This window comes from Mobula hypostoma, chromosome 11 (assembly GCF_963921235.1).
Source record: "Mobula hypostoma chromosome 11, sMobHyp1.1, whole genome shotgun sequence".
Taxonomy (NCBI): domain Eukaryota; kingdom Metazoa; phylum Chordata; class Chondrichthyes; order Myliobatiformes; family Myliobatidae; genus Mobula; species Mobula hypostoma.
Genome location: NC_086107.1, coordinates 78,648,930 through 78,665,103, shown reverse-complemented (window position 1 = coordinate 78,665,103; position 16,174 = coordinate 78,648,930). Strand labels below are relative to the sequence as shown.

Sequence of the window (16,174 nt, the reverse complement as noted above, 5' to 3'; positions counted from 1 at the left end):
TTACAGTGGTGTATTTTAACAACCCAGCTGTGTGGAACACTGCCCTTTGAAGCAGTAAAAATGACCCATAACGTTGAAATGGACAGGGAATAAGGTGGGTAACTAATAATTTTATTCTTCCTCTGACCAGACTTGAGGAACAAACACATCAGACGTAATTGCAATCAACCTGAGTCTGCAAAAAGTCATGCAGGAAATTCAAGGGAAACCTCTTCATTCACAGAGTGGTGACTGTTTGGAACCCAAAGGTGAACAGCAGGGAAGGATTTAAAAGGACTGTCATGCAACAGAAATACTGGCCGAGTTGACTCCCTAATGTTGTAGATTCACTAAGTACCTGAAACAGAGTTTAAAAAAGAATTACTTTATTTGTCACAGATCCAAAATATTAAACTCCAGTCCGATTAAATGTGAGCATCAGCAGAAGAAACTTCTCCCAGTCCCAGCGACCAGGGTGCAGAACTGGGTGTGGTGAGCAGCCGCAATAATTGCAGAGTTCAACACCAACAGTCACCTTTTCCTCTGGATTCGGTCACTGTGATGTTTAAATATTCAGCACGAATATTATTTAAAACTTTTCCCCAGTGTGAACACCATAGTGCTTCCGAAGGTTGGATGAATGATTGAATCCCTTCCCACATTCAGAGCAGGTGAACTGTCTCTCCCCAGTGTGAACTTGATAGTGTGCCACAAAGTTGCATGACTGAGAAAATCCTTTTCCACATTCAGAACAAGTGAACGGCTTCTCTCCAGTGTGAACTCGTAGGTGTTGTTTCAGGTCAGATGATCGCGTGAATCCTTTTCCACAGTCTGTGCAGGTGAACAGCCTCTCTCCAGTGTGAACTCGCTGGTGTTGCTTCAAGTCAGATGATCGACTGAATCCCTTCCCACAATTTGAGCAGGTGAACGGTCTCTCCCCAGTGTGAACTCGCTGGTGTGCCCGTAAGTTACATAAATGGGTGAATCCCTTCCCACAATCTAAGCAGGTGAATGGCCTCTCTCCAGTGTGAACTCGCAGATGTTCCTTCAGGTTAAGATGATTGACTGAATCCCTTCCCACAATCAGAGCAGGTGAATGGCCTCTCCCCAGTGTGAATTCGCAGGTGTTCTTTCAAGTAAGATGATCGACTGAATCCCTTCCCACAGTCTGAGCAGGTGAATGGCCTCTCTCCAGTGTGAACTCGCAGGTGTGTCCGTAAATTAGATAACTGAGTGAATCCCTTCCCACAGTCTGAGCAGGTGAATAGCTTTTCCCCAGTGTGAACCCGCTGGTGTGCCACAAAGTTCGATATGTGAGTGAATCCCTTCCCACATTCAGAGCAGGTGAACGGCCTCTCCTCAGTGTGAACTCGTAGATATTGCTTCAGGTCAGTAGATCGAGTGAATCCCGTCCCGCATTCAGAGCAGGTGAACGACCTCTCTCCAGTGTGAACTCGCAGATGTTGCTTCAAGTGAGATGACTGAGTGAATCCCTTCCCACATTCAGAGCAGGTGAATGGCCTCTCCCCAGTGTGAACTCGCAGATGTTGCTTCAGGTCAGCAGATCGAGTGAATCCCAACCCGCATTCAGAGCAGGTGAACGGCCTCTCTCCAGTGTGAACTCGGAGATGTTGCTCCAAGTGAGATGATTGAGTGAATCCCTTCCCACAGTGTGAACAGGTGAATAGCTTCTCTCCAGTGTGAACTTGCTGATGTAACTTTAATTGAGATGATCGATTGAATCCCTTCCCACAGTCTGTGCAGGTGAATATTATCTCCCCAGTGTGAATCAACTTATGTGTCCGTAGTAAGGATGACAGTGAGTCGGACAGTCTGAGCTGGTGAACAGCCTCTCTCTTCTGTTACTCACTGGTGTGTCTATAGATGGGATGACAGAGTGAATCAGTTCCTACAGCCTGAACAGATGAACGGCCTCTCCCCAGTTTGAACTCGCTCATGTGTCAGCAGATAAGATTACTGAGTGAATCTCTTCTCACACATTGAACAATTGAACAGCCTTCTCTCCTTCGTCAACTCACTGGTGTCTCTGCGGATTAGCTGAGTGAGTGAATCCCTTCCTACCCCGGTTCCAGTGGATTCACTGAGTTAAAACAGAAAATTTCATTTCAGACACAAAAAACGTTTTTCAGCTGGATTGAGATACTTCTTCGTCTCCTAGGATCAACAACAGATATATTGGTGTTACAAAGAAAATATGTGGTCACTCCTAAAATACCTGACAGACCTTAGAACTCACAAAAAATGCTGGTGAACGCAGCAGACCAGGCAGCATCTATAGGAAGAGGTACAGTTGACGTTTTGGGCCGAGACCCTTCGCCAGGACTAACTGAGAGATAGTAATAGATTTGAAAGTGGGAGGGGGAGGGGGAGATCCGAAATGATAGGAGAAGACAGGAGGGGGAGGGATGGAGCTAAGAGCTAGAAATTGATTGGCAAAAGGGATACCAGGCTGGAGAAGGGAGAGGATCATGGGACGGGAGGCCTCAGGAGAAAGGAAGTGAGGTGGGGGAAGGAGTATAGTGAGAGGGACAGAGAGAGAAAAAAGGGGAAAAGAAAAATAAATAAATAAATGCCAGCAGGACATCAACCGTCTCGACTTCACCACAGCTTGTTCCCATTCCAACCTCACTCCTTCCGAACGTTCTGCTCGCCATTCCCTCCGCACTAATCGTAACCTAACTATAAAACCCGCCGATAAGGGCGGGTGCTGTTGTAGTCTGGCGTACTGCCCTCTACCTTGCTGAGGCACAGCAACAACTCATGCATACCTCCTCTTATTTACCCCTCGGTCATGACTCCACTAAGGAGCACCAGGCCATTGTCTCCCACACCATCACCAACTTTATCAGCTCAGGGGATCTCCCATCCACTGCTACCAACATTATAGTTCCCACACCCTGCACTTCCCATTTGTACTTCCTACCCAAGATCCACAAACCTGCCTGTCCAGGTAGACCCATTGTCTCAGCTTGCTCCTGCCCCACCAAACTCATTTCTGCATACCTCGACACTGTTTTATCCCCCCTTGTTCAATCCCTTCCCACCTATGTACATGACACATCTCACACTCTGAATTTTTTCAATGATTTTAAGTTCCCTGGCCCCCACCGCTTTATTTTCACCATGGATGTCCAGTCCCTATATACCTCCATCCCCCACCAGGAAGGTCTCAAGGCTCTCCGCATCTTTTTGGATTCCAGACCTAACCAGTTCCCCTCTACCACCACTCTCCTCCGTCTAGTGGAATTAGTCCTTACTCTTAATAATTTCTCCTTTGGCTCCTCCCACTTCCTCCAAACTAAAGGTGTAGCCAAGGGCACCTGTATGGGTCCCAGCTATGCCTGCCTTTTTGTTGGCTTTGTGGAACAATCCATGTTCCAAGCCTACACTGGTATCTGTCCCCCACCTTTCCTTCGCTACATCGATGACTGCATTGGTGCTGCTTCCTGCACGCATGCTGAGCTCATTGACTTCATTAACTTTGCCTCCAACTTTCACTCTGCCCTCAAGTTTACCTGGTCCATTTCCGACACCTCCCTCCCCTTTCTTGATCTTTCTGTCTCTATCTCTGGAGACAGCTTATTTATTGATGTCTACTATAAGCCTACGGACTCTCACAGCTACCTGGACTATTCGTCTTCCCATCCTGTCTCTTGCAAAAATGCCATCCCCTTCTCGCAATTCCTCCATCTCTGCCGCATCTGTTCTCAGGATGAGGCTTTTCATTCCAGGATGAAGGAGATGTCCTCTTTTAGAGAAAGGGGCTTTCCTTCCTCCACCATCAACTCTGCTCTCAAACGCATCTCTCTCATTTCACACACATCTGCTCTCACCCCATCCTCCTGCCAGTGCACTAGGAATAGGGTTCCCCTTGTCCTCACCTACCACCCCACCAGCCTCCGGGTCCAACATATAATTCTCCGTAACTTCTGCCACCTCCAACGGGATCCCACCACTAAGCACATCTTTCTTTCCTCCCCTTTCTGCTTTCCGCAGGGATCGCTCCCTAATCCATTCTTCCCCCCCATCCTTTCCCACCGATTTCCCTCCAGGCACTTATCCTTGTAAGCGGAACAAGGATAATGCATGCATTACTAAATGACAATAAAAGAGTCCTCATAATCTAAAGTGCTACACATGCCCTTACACTTCCTCCCTCACCACCATTCAGGGCCCCAGACACTCCTTCCAGGTGAGGCGACACTTCACCTGTGAGTCAGCTGGGGTGATATACTGCGTCCGGTGCTCCTGATGTGGCCTTCTATATATTGGCGAGACCCGACGCGGACTGGGAGACGGCTTTGCTGAACACCTACGCTCTGTCCGCCAGAGAAAGCAGGATCTCCCAGTGGCCACACATTTTAATTCCACATCCCATTCACATTCTGATATGTCTATCCACAGCCTCCTCTACTGTCAAGATGAAGCCACACTCAGGTTGGAAGAACATTCTGTCTAGGTAGCCTCCAAACTGATGGCATGAACATTGACTTCTCTAACTTCCATTAATGCCCCACCTCCCCTTCATACCCCATCCCTTATTTATTTATTTATTCCCCCCTTCCCCCCCTCTTCTTTCTCCCTCTGTCCCTGTCACTATACTCCTTCCCCCCCCCCGACTTCCTTTCTCCCGAGGCCTCCTGTCCCATGATCGCCTCCCTTCTCCAGACTGGTATCCCCTGTACCAATCAACTTTCCAGCTCTTAGCTCCATCCGTCCCCCTCCTGTGTTCTATCATTTCAGATCTCTCCCTCCCCCTCCCACTTTCAAATCTCTTACTATCTCTTCTTTCAGTTAGTCCTGACGAAGGGTCTTGGCCCAAAACGTCGATTGTACTTCTTCCTATAGATGCTGCCTGGCCTGCTGCGTTCACCATCATTTTTTTGTGTGTGTTGCTTGAATTTCCAGCATCTGCAGATTTCCTCATGTTTGTGACCTTAGAACTGACATTTTGTTGTGTGTGAGATTCCTGTACACAGATTCTTTGTCATTTCCAACCTGTAAAAAGATTTACAAAAGACATCAATGGGTGAAGGACAGCATTTCAGATGAGATCATTTTAGTCTCTATAGTGATGTCTGACATCACTTGTTAACAGTGAAGTTCAACCCAAGTAGGAGGAACAATTACTGATCTTCTAACTGGGTACAGATCAGGGATCTAGACTGACCATCAAGTTCTCTATTTCTGTCTATATCAGAATGGCCCATTTCCGCCCATCTTCAATCTGTGACGTGGCTCAGTTTGTCTCTCTCCGTCAGTATTATTTTAAGTTCTGGTCATGTCCCACAGCACTACAAAGAGCACATGATATTACATGGCTGATCCTGGAGATTTTCTAATTACTCTGACCCACTTCCCTCCCGCCCCCCCCCCCACCAAGTGACTGATGGTGGTGAATTTATCAACGGTAATGACAATGAATATGAAGGGGAGGGCAGTTGTCTTTCCCATTGGATTGTGGCACCTTTGTGATGTGAAAGCTGCAGGTCACTTGTTACCCAGGAGAAAGGTGTTTGATATCATCATGTACCCAGGGACAATGATACAAAACATGTTCTCACGGGTAGAAAGATCAGAGAAAGACATAAATCAAAGGTGATTTTCTCAAGTACTAAGACTTTAAGTCTTTTTTCCCCATCCAGCACTAACTGACATCTTCATTGACTGAAAGGCGGTCTCTACGTCCAAGATTAACTCGGAAGCATATTTTTGTTCCAAGTTTCTAATCCTTGGATTTAGATGGCAGGAGCTCGGCAGAGTCTGACAGATCCATCTGTTCCCATTTCCTGTGCCTGCACTTCCAAATACATCCTATGGACTGCTCGGGAAAATGCTAGAATTATCATACATGGCTGCCTCTATACCCAGAAAACACTATGGAGGCTATCATCAGACTATCTTTCAAGTGGGTGAACCCTCACAACGTGACAGGCTCTGATGGAGTATCTGGTAGGGCTCTGAAAACCTGTGCCAACAAATGATGGTGGGAAGGGATTCAAGAAAATTTTCATTTCTCATTGCTACAGTCAGAGGTTCCAACCTGCTTCAAAAGGACAGCAATCATAACAGTGCCCAGGAAGAGCAGAGTAAGCATCCTTAACGACCATTGTCCAGTAACACTCACATCTACGGTGATGAAGTGCTTTAGAGATAGGTTATAGATTGAATCAACTCCTGTCTCAACAAAGAGCTGGACAAACTGCAAGTTGCCAGCTCAACATTTAACACAATCATTCCTAATGCTCTGATCAAAAAGCTCCAAAAATGGGCCTTTGTACTTCCATCTGCAACTGGCTTCGCAACTTCCTCACCAGAAGACCACAATCTGTGCAGATCAGAAATTATTCTACCTCCCTGACAATCAACACTGATGCACCTCAAGGTCCTATGCTCCACTCTCTTAACACCCATGACTGTGTGGCTAGGCACAGCTCAAATGCCATCTATAAGTATGCTGCTGACTCAAATATTGTTGGCAGAATTTAAGATAGTGACAAGAAGGAGCAAGATATACCAGCTAGTTGAGTGGTCTTGCAGCAAAAACCTTGCACTCAATGTCAGTATGACCAAAGACCTAATTGTGGACTTCAGGAAGGGTAAAGGTAAGGACATTGAACCCATGAATACCTCACTACTTTTTTGTACTGCTTATTTAATTTAAATATTTATATAGACCTAAAGATATGGAGGAGAATTAGGCCATTTCACCCATCGTGTCTGCTCCAGCACTCCACTGTGGTTGATCCATTCTCCCTCTCAGCCCCAATCTTTTGCCCCTTCATGCCCTTACTAATCAAGAATCTATCAATCTCTGCCTTAAATATAAAGACTTGGCCTCCACAGCCGCCTGTGGCAATGAATTCCACAGATTCACTACTCTCTAGCTCAAGAAATTCCTCCCATCTCCATTCTAAAAGGACGCCCTCCTATGCTAAGTGTGTCCTCTAGTCTTAAGACTCTCCTACCATAGGAAATATTCTCTGTACATCTACTCTATCGAGGCTTTTCAACATTTGATAGATTTCAATGAGGTTAGCCATCATTCTTCTGAATTCTAGTGAGCACAGGCACTGAACAATTAAAGGCTCTTCGTTGTCAAGCCTTTCAATCCTGGAATAATTTTTTGTGAACCTCCTTGAACCCTATCCAATGTCAGCACATCCTTCTTAAATCAGTGGCCCAAATCTGTTCACCACCCTCCAAGTGAGACCTTACCAGTGCTTTAAAAAGACACAATATTACATCCTTGCTTTTATAGTCAAATTCTCCTGAAATAAATGCTAACATTGCATTTGCCATCCTCACCACAGATTCAACCTGCAAATTAACCTTTAGAGGATCCTGCATGAGGGCTCCCATGTCCCTTTGTACCTCAGATTTTTGAAATTTCCCTCCATTTAGAAAATAGACTATCATTTTATTTCTTCTACCAAAGTGCATGACCATACACTTCCCAACACTGTTTTCCATCTGCCACTTCTTTGCCCATTCTCCTAATCTGTCAGTCTTCTGTAGTCTCTCTACTTCCTCAAAACGATCTCCCTCTCTACCTAGTGACTTGGTTACAAAGTTATCAATTCCATCATCCAAGTCATTGCCATACCATGTAAAAAGAAGTGGTCCCAACACAGACCTCTGTGGAACACCAACCAGAAAAGGTTCCCTTTATTCCCACTCTTTGCCTCCTGCCAATCCACTGCTTTATCCATGCTGATATCTTTCCTGTAATACCATGGACTCTAAACTTGTTAAGCAGCCTCATGTGTGGAATGTTGTCGAAGCATTTCAGAAAATCCAAGTACATAGCATCCACTGATTCTCCTTTGTCTAGCCTGCTTGTTATTTCTTCAAAGAACTCCAAGAGATTTGTCAGGCAAGGTTTTCCCATGCTGACTATGGCCTATTTTATCGTGTGCCTCCAAGCACCCCAAAACCACATCCTTATTAATCTACTCCAACATTTTCCCAAACCACTGAGGTCAGACTAACTAGCCTATAATTTCCTTCTTCTGCCTCTCTCCTTTTTTGAAGAGTGGAGCGACATTTGCAATTTTCCTTTATTCCAGATCCATACCAGAATCAATTATTCCTGAAAGATAATTTCTAATGCCCCCACAATTTCTTCAGCCACCTCTGTCAGAAGCCTGGTGGCGTACACCATTCAGTGCAGATTTATCTACCTTCAGACCTTCTCTCTAGTAATAACATCTTCACACACTTCTGCCCCAACACTCTCGAACTTCTGGCATACTGCTAGTGTCTTCCACAGTGAAGACTGATGAAAAATACTAATTCAGTTCACCGGCCATTTTCTTGTTTCCTATTGCTCCCTCTCTAGCATCATTTTCCAACAGTTGGATATCCACTCTCTTCTCTGTTCTACACTTTATATCTGACACTTTTAGTACACTCTTTAATATTACAGGCTCGCATGCCTTCATGTTCCATCTTTTCCTTCTTAATGACATTTTAGTTGCCTTCTGTTGGTTTTTAAAAGCTGTCGATTCCTGTAACTTGCCACTAATTTTTGCTCAATTACTTGGCATCTCTTTGGAGGGCTATGGGTAACCGTAGGTAATTTCTAAAGTAAGGACATGTTCAGCACTGCATTGCATTGTACTGTTGCCGCAGAAAAAACAAATTTCATGACATATACCGGTGAGATTAAAGCTGATTCTGTTCGAGGACGGTGTAGAGTCCCGAGCCCTGCTCTTAACCGCAGCCGATTCCCCAGAACCTGATGCCCACTGAGCGCATGCGCGATTTTCTGGACCTATTACGCAAGCGCATTTGATCGGTGGGACGCCGCTGTGAAACGCAATGATTTGGCAGTGTGTCGGTAAGTATCGGTTCCACGTCACATCTCAAAAGCAGCCAATGTTTTCATGCAGAAAACTCAGAAGCTATTTTAACGCACAAATTCTTCCGCAAACACTCTTTCTATATCTGATCCCACTGTGAATGCATTATGGACCTGTATTTTCCTATCCCTCTGTTCTATCCCACTTCACAGTGCCCTACCGTTCGCTGTGTAATGGCGTACGCTACGGCATAGCCCGTACGCAGAAGTATAAATCAGACCTACATTGGCTGATCCCTACTGCAGCGCAATGCATCGCACTTGTCTGCATTAAATTTCATTTGCAATTTTTTCGGCCCGTTATTCCAGCTGGTCCAGATTCCAGTGTAAATTCTGTGATAGTCTTCCTCACTGTCCATTACACTCCCTATTTTCACATCATCTGCCAATTTACTGATCCAATTAAGCACATGATTATCCAGGTCATTGATATAGATGACAGACAGCAAAGTACCCAGCACTGATCCATGCAGCACACCACTAGTCGCATGCCTTTAGTCAGAGAGACAATCATCTGCTACCACTCTCTGGCTTCTCCCACAAACATCATTAACTTCATCAACTTTCCTGAAAGTTCCTCAATAAACAATACGATCTGCTCATCAGCCTATAACTTCTCGGTTTATAGTTAGAATCTTCTTTAAACAGCAGAATATTAGCTATCCTCCAATCGTCCAGAATTTCGCTTGTCATTGGGTGGTCTGTTGTTGTTGTTGTTGTTCGTCCTTCGTAGTCGAAGCTGACCATGGCTTCAAAGTCAAATGGGAGATTGGTGGCTGTGGGTCTGGAGGTGACTGATGAGGCCAATCCGGGCCCTGAAGGCTCGCCCACATGTGGGGTGGTCTGTTATGGACCTATTAACATGGTCATACCTTTCTTATTTCTCAATTTCACCTATAAAGCCTCAGTTGATGAGTTCTCCAGTTTGCCCTGACGAAGCACTACCATGACACTTTCCCTGACAAGTAACACCACCCCTCCTCCTTTAATTCCTCCTGCTCTGTCGTGTCTAAAATAACAGAACCTCAGAACATTGAGCTGCCAGTCCTGCCTGAACTGCAATTACTACTACAATGCCATAATTCCATGTGTTGATTCATACTCTGAGCTCATCCGCATTTCCTTACTTCAATCGAAATACTGTATACGCAGCTTAGAACATTAGTCATACTGTGCTTGACTTTTTGATTCCCGACTTTGCTGGAGATTTGCACGTGAATCTGTGGAATTCATTGCCGCAGATGGCTGTGGAGGTCAAGTCATTGAATAGATTTAAAGTGTAGTTTTATAAGTTCATGGTACTTAGGGTGTGAAAGGTATGGGGAGTAGGTAGGAGAGTGAAAGAGATAATAAATCAGCCATGATGGACTGGCAGAGCAGACTCAATGGGCCAAATGGCCTCAGTCTGCTCCTCGTTCTTATGGTCTTGTGGTTATTCAACATGATCATAGAAGATCTCCACTTAACCCACCTCCTGTGCCCGTTTTCTCCATCCTTCAGTTCCTTGCTGACTTAAATATGTATCTATTTCCATCTCAGGTATACCCACTGACCTGGCCTCCCAACACATCGGGGGCAGAGAATCCCAGAGATCATACACTCAGAAATAGAATTCCAGAAAGTTCTACATGTCTCCATTTGAAATGAGTGACCCCTTATTTTGGAGCAATTGCCATCTGTCTGAGTCTCTTACGCCAATGAGGAGATGCAATATGTCAGGATGCTCAACAGACTCCAAAAGTTACCTCCTTTCACTCTGAAATCAACCCACATATTCCAGCCACACACAAAACACTGCAGGAACTCGGTGCGTCAGGCAGCGTCTATGGAGAGAAAGGACAGTCGACATAATCATTGTGTTACTTTGAAAAACACGAGAAATTCTGAAGATGCTGAAAATCCAAGCAACGCACACAAAATGCTGGAGGAACTCAGCAGCCAGGCAGCACCTAAGGAAAAGAGTAAACAGTTGACATTTCGGGCCGAGCCCCTTCATCCTTTGCTCATTTAGGAAATTACCTTGGTTCAATGTCCTGCAGTTCTGACTGAGACAATGTTTTCCTTCATTATCGTGTCAGGGTACATAATTTATAAGGTAACAAGTGATCAGTTGTACTCACACCACAAGAGTGGCACACAGTGTCAATCTGCAACGAGAAAGCCTAATTGCCTACTCTTGAGGTTCAAATGCCAGGATGGTCACAATAATCAGGAAGTCTCCAGAAGCAGCCGTGTACATACTGTGGGCTCTTAGTAGGTCTGTGGGACATGCCCAGAATGTGAAGCTATACTAACGCAAAGAGACAAACTGGGCCAGTCACAGCTTGATGAAGAGCAGAAATGACCCATTCTGATACAGAGAGGAAGACAGATAATTTTATGTTGTGTCTGGATGCCTGAACTGTGTCCAGTTGGCACTAAGATGTTGTTCCTCCAAAGTGTGTTCAGTCTTGCTGTAACAGTGTGATGTCAGAGGTCACCATAAAGACTAAAATTATCTTAGCTGAAATTTTGTCTTTCACCCATTGACCTTTTTTTCAAGCTCAATGCAGGGTAGAAAAGGCAGATAATTTCTGTTTGGGAATCTAAGACATAATGCACGTCAGTTCTGCTGTGTCTGTCAGCTCAACAGCACTTGAATGTGAAGGGGGATATGGCTGAGAAAACACCACACCAGTTGTAACATGATCTGACCTGATCAATGGTCATAGAGTTGATTGCTTCTCATTTTGGAAGGGATTCACCTGGCCACTGCACCTGAAGATACACCAGCAAGTTCATACTGGGGAGATGCCATTCATCTGCTCCGTGTGTGGGATAGGATTCATTCAGTTACATGAGCTATTGAAACACCAGTCAGTTCACTCAGGTGAGCAGCTATACTTGGCTCAGTTTTCTCTTTCTATTAGTATAGCTTCACACCTGCTCTGGGTGTGGGAAGAGATTCAATCAGTTAATCCATTTTGTGAGGCTCCACAGTTCATATGTAGAAAGTCACACTTCTGTCCTGGGTCAGCAAGTAAATTTACTCAATCATCCCAACTTCACACCAGGAAGTTCAAAATAAGCTCTCTGTTAAATTTTAACCATCATGGGACTGAATCCAGTTGGAAGTTCACATGGGACTAGTAATATCAGATTCAGCAGATATTGTGGCGGCTCATCACAGCCAGGGGTGAACCTTGGTCACTGAGCATTGGAGGGGTTTCTTCTGCTGATGTTAGTCTTCAAATAGACTGGTGTCTAATATAGTGGATCTGTGACAATATATCAGTTCTATTTCAAATCCTGTGTCTCAGGTGCTTCCTGTCTCTTTCACATGGCCAATGTACAGTAGAGAGGCCACTCAGTCCAGCTGGTAGCTACTCATGTTCCTATTCCACATCAGTGCTTTAAATCCATCCCTGCTGTTCACCTCTCAATCGCCCTATAATGTCTGGTTGCAAATGGTCATCAGTCTGTGGGTGAAGAGGTTTACTTTGAATTTCCTCAGTGACTTTCTGCAAACTGTAGAAGATGAGTTCACTGGGGTTTTGTCCCAAATATTCCTTATTCCTAAGGGCTCTGGGCCAAGGACGAATGTCATGGATAGTTAAAATCTTTCTACCCAGGCCTAATCAACATTTTGGGACATTTTCACTAATTTCCGAGGGCATGTCCTCACACAGCTTGGTTGTTGCAATACAATGCTCTCCTCTAAAGTATGACAGCAGAATGGTGGGTATACCTTCGATAGAAGGTAGAGCAGCAGGTATATTTGATAAGGTACCTCATGCAAGGCTTATTGAGAAAGTAAGGAGACATGGGATCCAAGGGGACCTTGCTTTGTGGATCCAGAATTGGCTTGCTCACAGGAGACCAAGAGTGGTTGTAGGTGGTTGGGGGTGTATTGGATAGTGTGGAGGGCTGTCAGAGGTTACAGCAGGATGTCGATAGGATGCAAAACTGGCCTGAGAAGTGGCAGATGGTGTTCAACCCAGATAAGTGTGAGGTGGTTCATTTTAGTAGGTCAAATATGATGGCAGAATATAGTATTAATGGTAAGACTCTTGGCAGTAGGGTGGATCAGAGGGATCTTGGGGTCCCCGGACACTCAAAGCTGCTGTGCAGGTTAAGAAGGCATACGGTGCATTGGCCTTTATCAACCGAGGGATTGATTTCAAGAGCTGAGAGGTAATGTTACAGCTTTAGAGGACCCTGGTCAGAACCCATTCGGAGTGCTGTGCTTAGTTCCGGTCATGCCATGGTCCGGTCCGTGAAATCCGCATTCTGGTTCACGGTCCGGTTCATCGATCCTTATTCCAGGTTTTCCTGTTTTCCCTTGTTCCATTGGGTGCCTTAATTGAGGCACCTGATTCTTGTTTTGGGCTGGCATATAAATACCTCTGCAGACCAAGGATTCCCAGCTGGACTGTTCTCTTCCCCTCCCCATTTGAATCATTGACAGTTTATCTCAACAGTTACTCTGGCACTAACGTTTGTCTGTTACCTTCGCCTGAAATCTCACCTATGTCCTCACCTGTATCACTGTCTAGTTCAACCGGTGGAGTGAGACTGGAGCCTTGCCACGCCAAGATAAGGAACTATCTATCGCTGAGTTTGGAACTGTCTCTCTGTGTCTCCGTGTTTAGTGTCTGTGTTCCGTGTACGAGTCCCGGCCCTATGTCCCTGTTCCCAAGGAGGGGTCCCGGCTGTATGTTCCTGTGCTCAAGACCAAGTCCAGGCACTGTGTTCCAGCCCTGTCCAAGTCTGAGCTTTGTGTCCTAATCCAGTTCTGGTGCCTCGCCCAGCTCGGTGCTAGTCCTGTGCTGGATCATCCCCATCTGAATCCTCGGCAGTTTACGCTGGCAGTCATCCTGGCCCTGCGCTCTAAGGAGGGGTCCCGGCCCCATACCCAAGAGCCTAACCAAGCTGAGTCCAAGAGCTGAGCCAAACCTAGTCCAAGTGCCTCATCCTGCCCTGGAGGTTCTTCATCCTGTAGCCTAGCCACGTCCAGTCCTGTAGCCACGTCTGGTCCTTGCCTAAATCCGGGGTCTGAGCCCGAGTCAAGACCTAGGTTCCGGGTCCATGTCAAGTCTCTGGCTCGGAGTCTTAGCCCAGGCTCCTGGTTCCAAGTTCCTTGTCCTGGTCTCGCTTTCCTAGTCTTAGCCCTAGCCCAGGCCTGGTGTCCTTGTCTTGTCCAGGACCTGTGTCCATGTCCAGTGTTGTTTCTTCCTGACTCCCCTTGCTTTCTTGATAAACCTTGTCCTGTTCTTAGTACTTCAGTGTCTGTGTCTTGCATTTGGGTCCACTCCCAACACTCCCTTATGACAGGTTACCTCACTACAGGAAGGATATGAAATCTATAGAAAGGGTGCAGAGGGGATTTACAAGGATGTTGCTTGGATTGGGGAGCATGCCTTACGAGAACAGATTGAGTGAACTTAGCCTTTTCTCCTTGGAGCGACGGTGGATGAGAGGCAACCTGGTAGAGGTGTATAAGATGATGAGAGGCATTGATCAGGTGGATAGTCAGAGACTTCTTCCCAGGGCTGAAATGGCTAACACGAGAGGGCAGTTTTTTAAGGTGCTTAGAAGTAGGTACAGAGGGGATGTCGGAGTAAGTTTTTACCCAGAGAGTGGTGAGTCTGGAATGGGCTGCCAGCAACTGTGGTGGAGGCGGATAGGGTCTTTTAAGAGGCTCCTGGATAGGTACATGGTGCGAAGAAAAATAGAGGGCTATGGGTAACCCTAGGTAAATTCTAAAGTAAGGACATGTTTGGCACAGCATTGTGGGCCGAAGAGCCTGTATTGTGCTGTAGGCTTTCTATGTTTCTAGAGCAGGGGCAGGAAGAAAAGAGGGGCAGCCTCTCGAGCTTTGGGGCTCCAGACATGGTGGAGGGTACAGTTTACGGGGAGTAGGAGGAGGGAATCAGACCTGGAGGATGAGGCTACAGATGAAAGATAAGTAACATTTGGAAACTGAATGACTGAAAACCGGAGGTTCATGTTTGAAAAATGTTGGGAGGAATTTCGTGGGTCAGGCAGCATCTATGGAGAGGAATAAAAAGTTCATGTTTTGTGCTGAGACACTTCACCGTGCCTAGACTATTTATTCCTCTGCTTAGATGCTGCCTGACCTGCTGAGTTCCTGTATCACTCCAGCTTGCTCTACAATTTATTTCCAGCATCTGCAGAATCTCATGTGTTTTATCACAAACAAGAGAAAATCTGCAGATGCTGGAAATCCAAAGCAACACACAAAATGCTGGAGAAACTCAGCAAGTCAGGCAGCACCTATGGAAAAGAGTAAACAGTCGATGTTTTGGGCCAACTGTTCTTCAGGACTGAGAGGGAAGGGACGAGATACCTGAATTACAAGGTGGGAAGTGGGGAAAGAGGCTAGCTGGAAGGTGATAGGTGAAGCAAGTTGGTGGGAAAGAATCTGATAGGAAAGGAGACTGGACAATAGGAGTGAGGGAAGGAGGAGGGACCCAGGAGAAATTAATAGGCAGATGAGATGAAGTATAAGACCGGGGTGGGGGGGGTCACCAAGATGGAATTTAAGGTGATGATCCTCCACCCTGATCCTCACCTTGGCATGAGAGGAGGCCATGGATCAACACATTGGAATGTGACTGAAATCGGAATCAAAGTGTTTGGGCACTGGGATGTCCTGCCTTTGGCAGGATGGTGCAGAGGTGCTTCACGAAACGGTTCCTGAATTTATGATGAGTCTACCAAAGTAGAGAAGGCCACATTGGGATACAATAGACGACCCCTGAAGATTCACAGGTGAACTGTTGCCTCACCTGGAAGGACTGTTTGGGGCTCTGAATGGAGATGAGGGAGGAGGACTATGGGCAGGTGTAGCACTTCAGTCACTTACATAGATATGTGCCAGGAGGAGATTAGTGGGGAGGGACGAATGGACAATGGAATCATGGAGGCAGCAGTGCCTGCAGAAAGTGGACATGGGGGGGGAAGTAAAGATATGTTTAGTGGTAGGCAGCAGAAGTTGCGGAGGATAATGTGTTGGATGTAGAAGCTGATAGGGTGGTAGGGCAAGAGGCACTCTATCACTATTATGACATTAGGATGATGAGTTGAGAGCAGATGTGTGGGACATCTCTGATGTCATGGAATTGAAAGTCGCATCCTGAGAACAATTGTGTTGGAGGCAAAGAAACTGAGAGAAGGGAATAGCATTTTTACAGGAGATAGGGTGGGAAGAAGTATATTTGAGATAACTATGGGAATCAGTAGGTTTATAAAAGAAATCAGTTGACAGTTTGTCCCCAGAGATAGAGGCAGATAGATCAAGAAAGTGGA

General features: G+C 45.8%; 1 protein-coding gene across 1 annotated transcript; it reads right to left on the bottom strand.

The window, feature by feature from the left end:
- Positions 1-379: 379 nt before the first annotated feature.
- On the bottom strand, positions 380-6,097 carry LOC134353482 (gastrula zinc finger protein XlCGF8.2DB-like). Its single transcript, XM_063061486.1, has 2 exons — positions 6,044-6,097; positions 380-1,838 (listed from the first exon to the last, which is right to left on the bottom strand). The coding sequence occupies exons 1-2, from the start codon at positions 6,095-6,097 to the stop codon at positions 1,032-1,034; spliced, it is 861 nt and encodes a 286-aa protein (XP_062917556.1). The 3' UTR covers positions 380-1,031.
- Between the last annotated feature and the right edge of the window lie 10,077 nt (positions 6,098-16,174).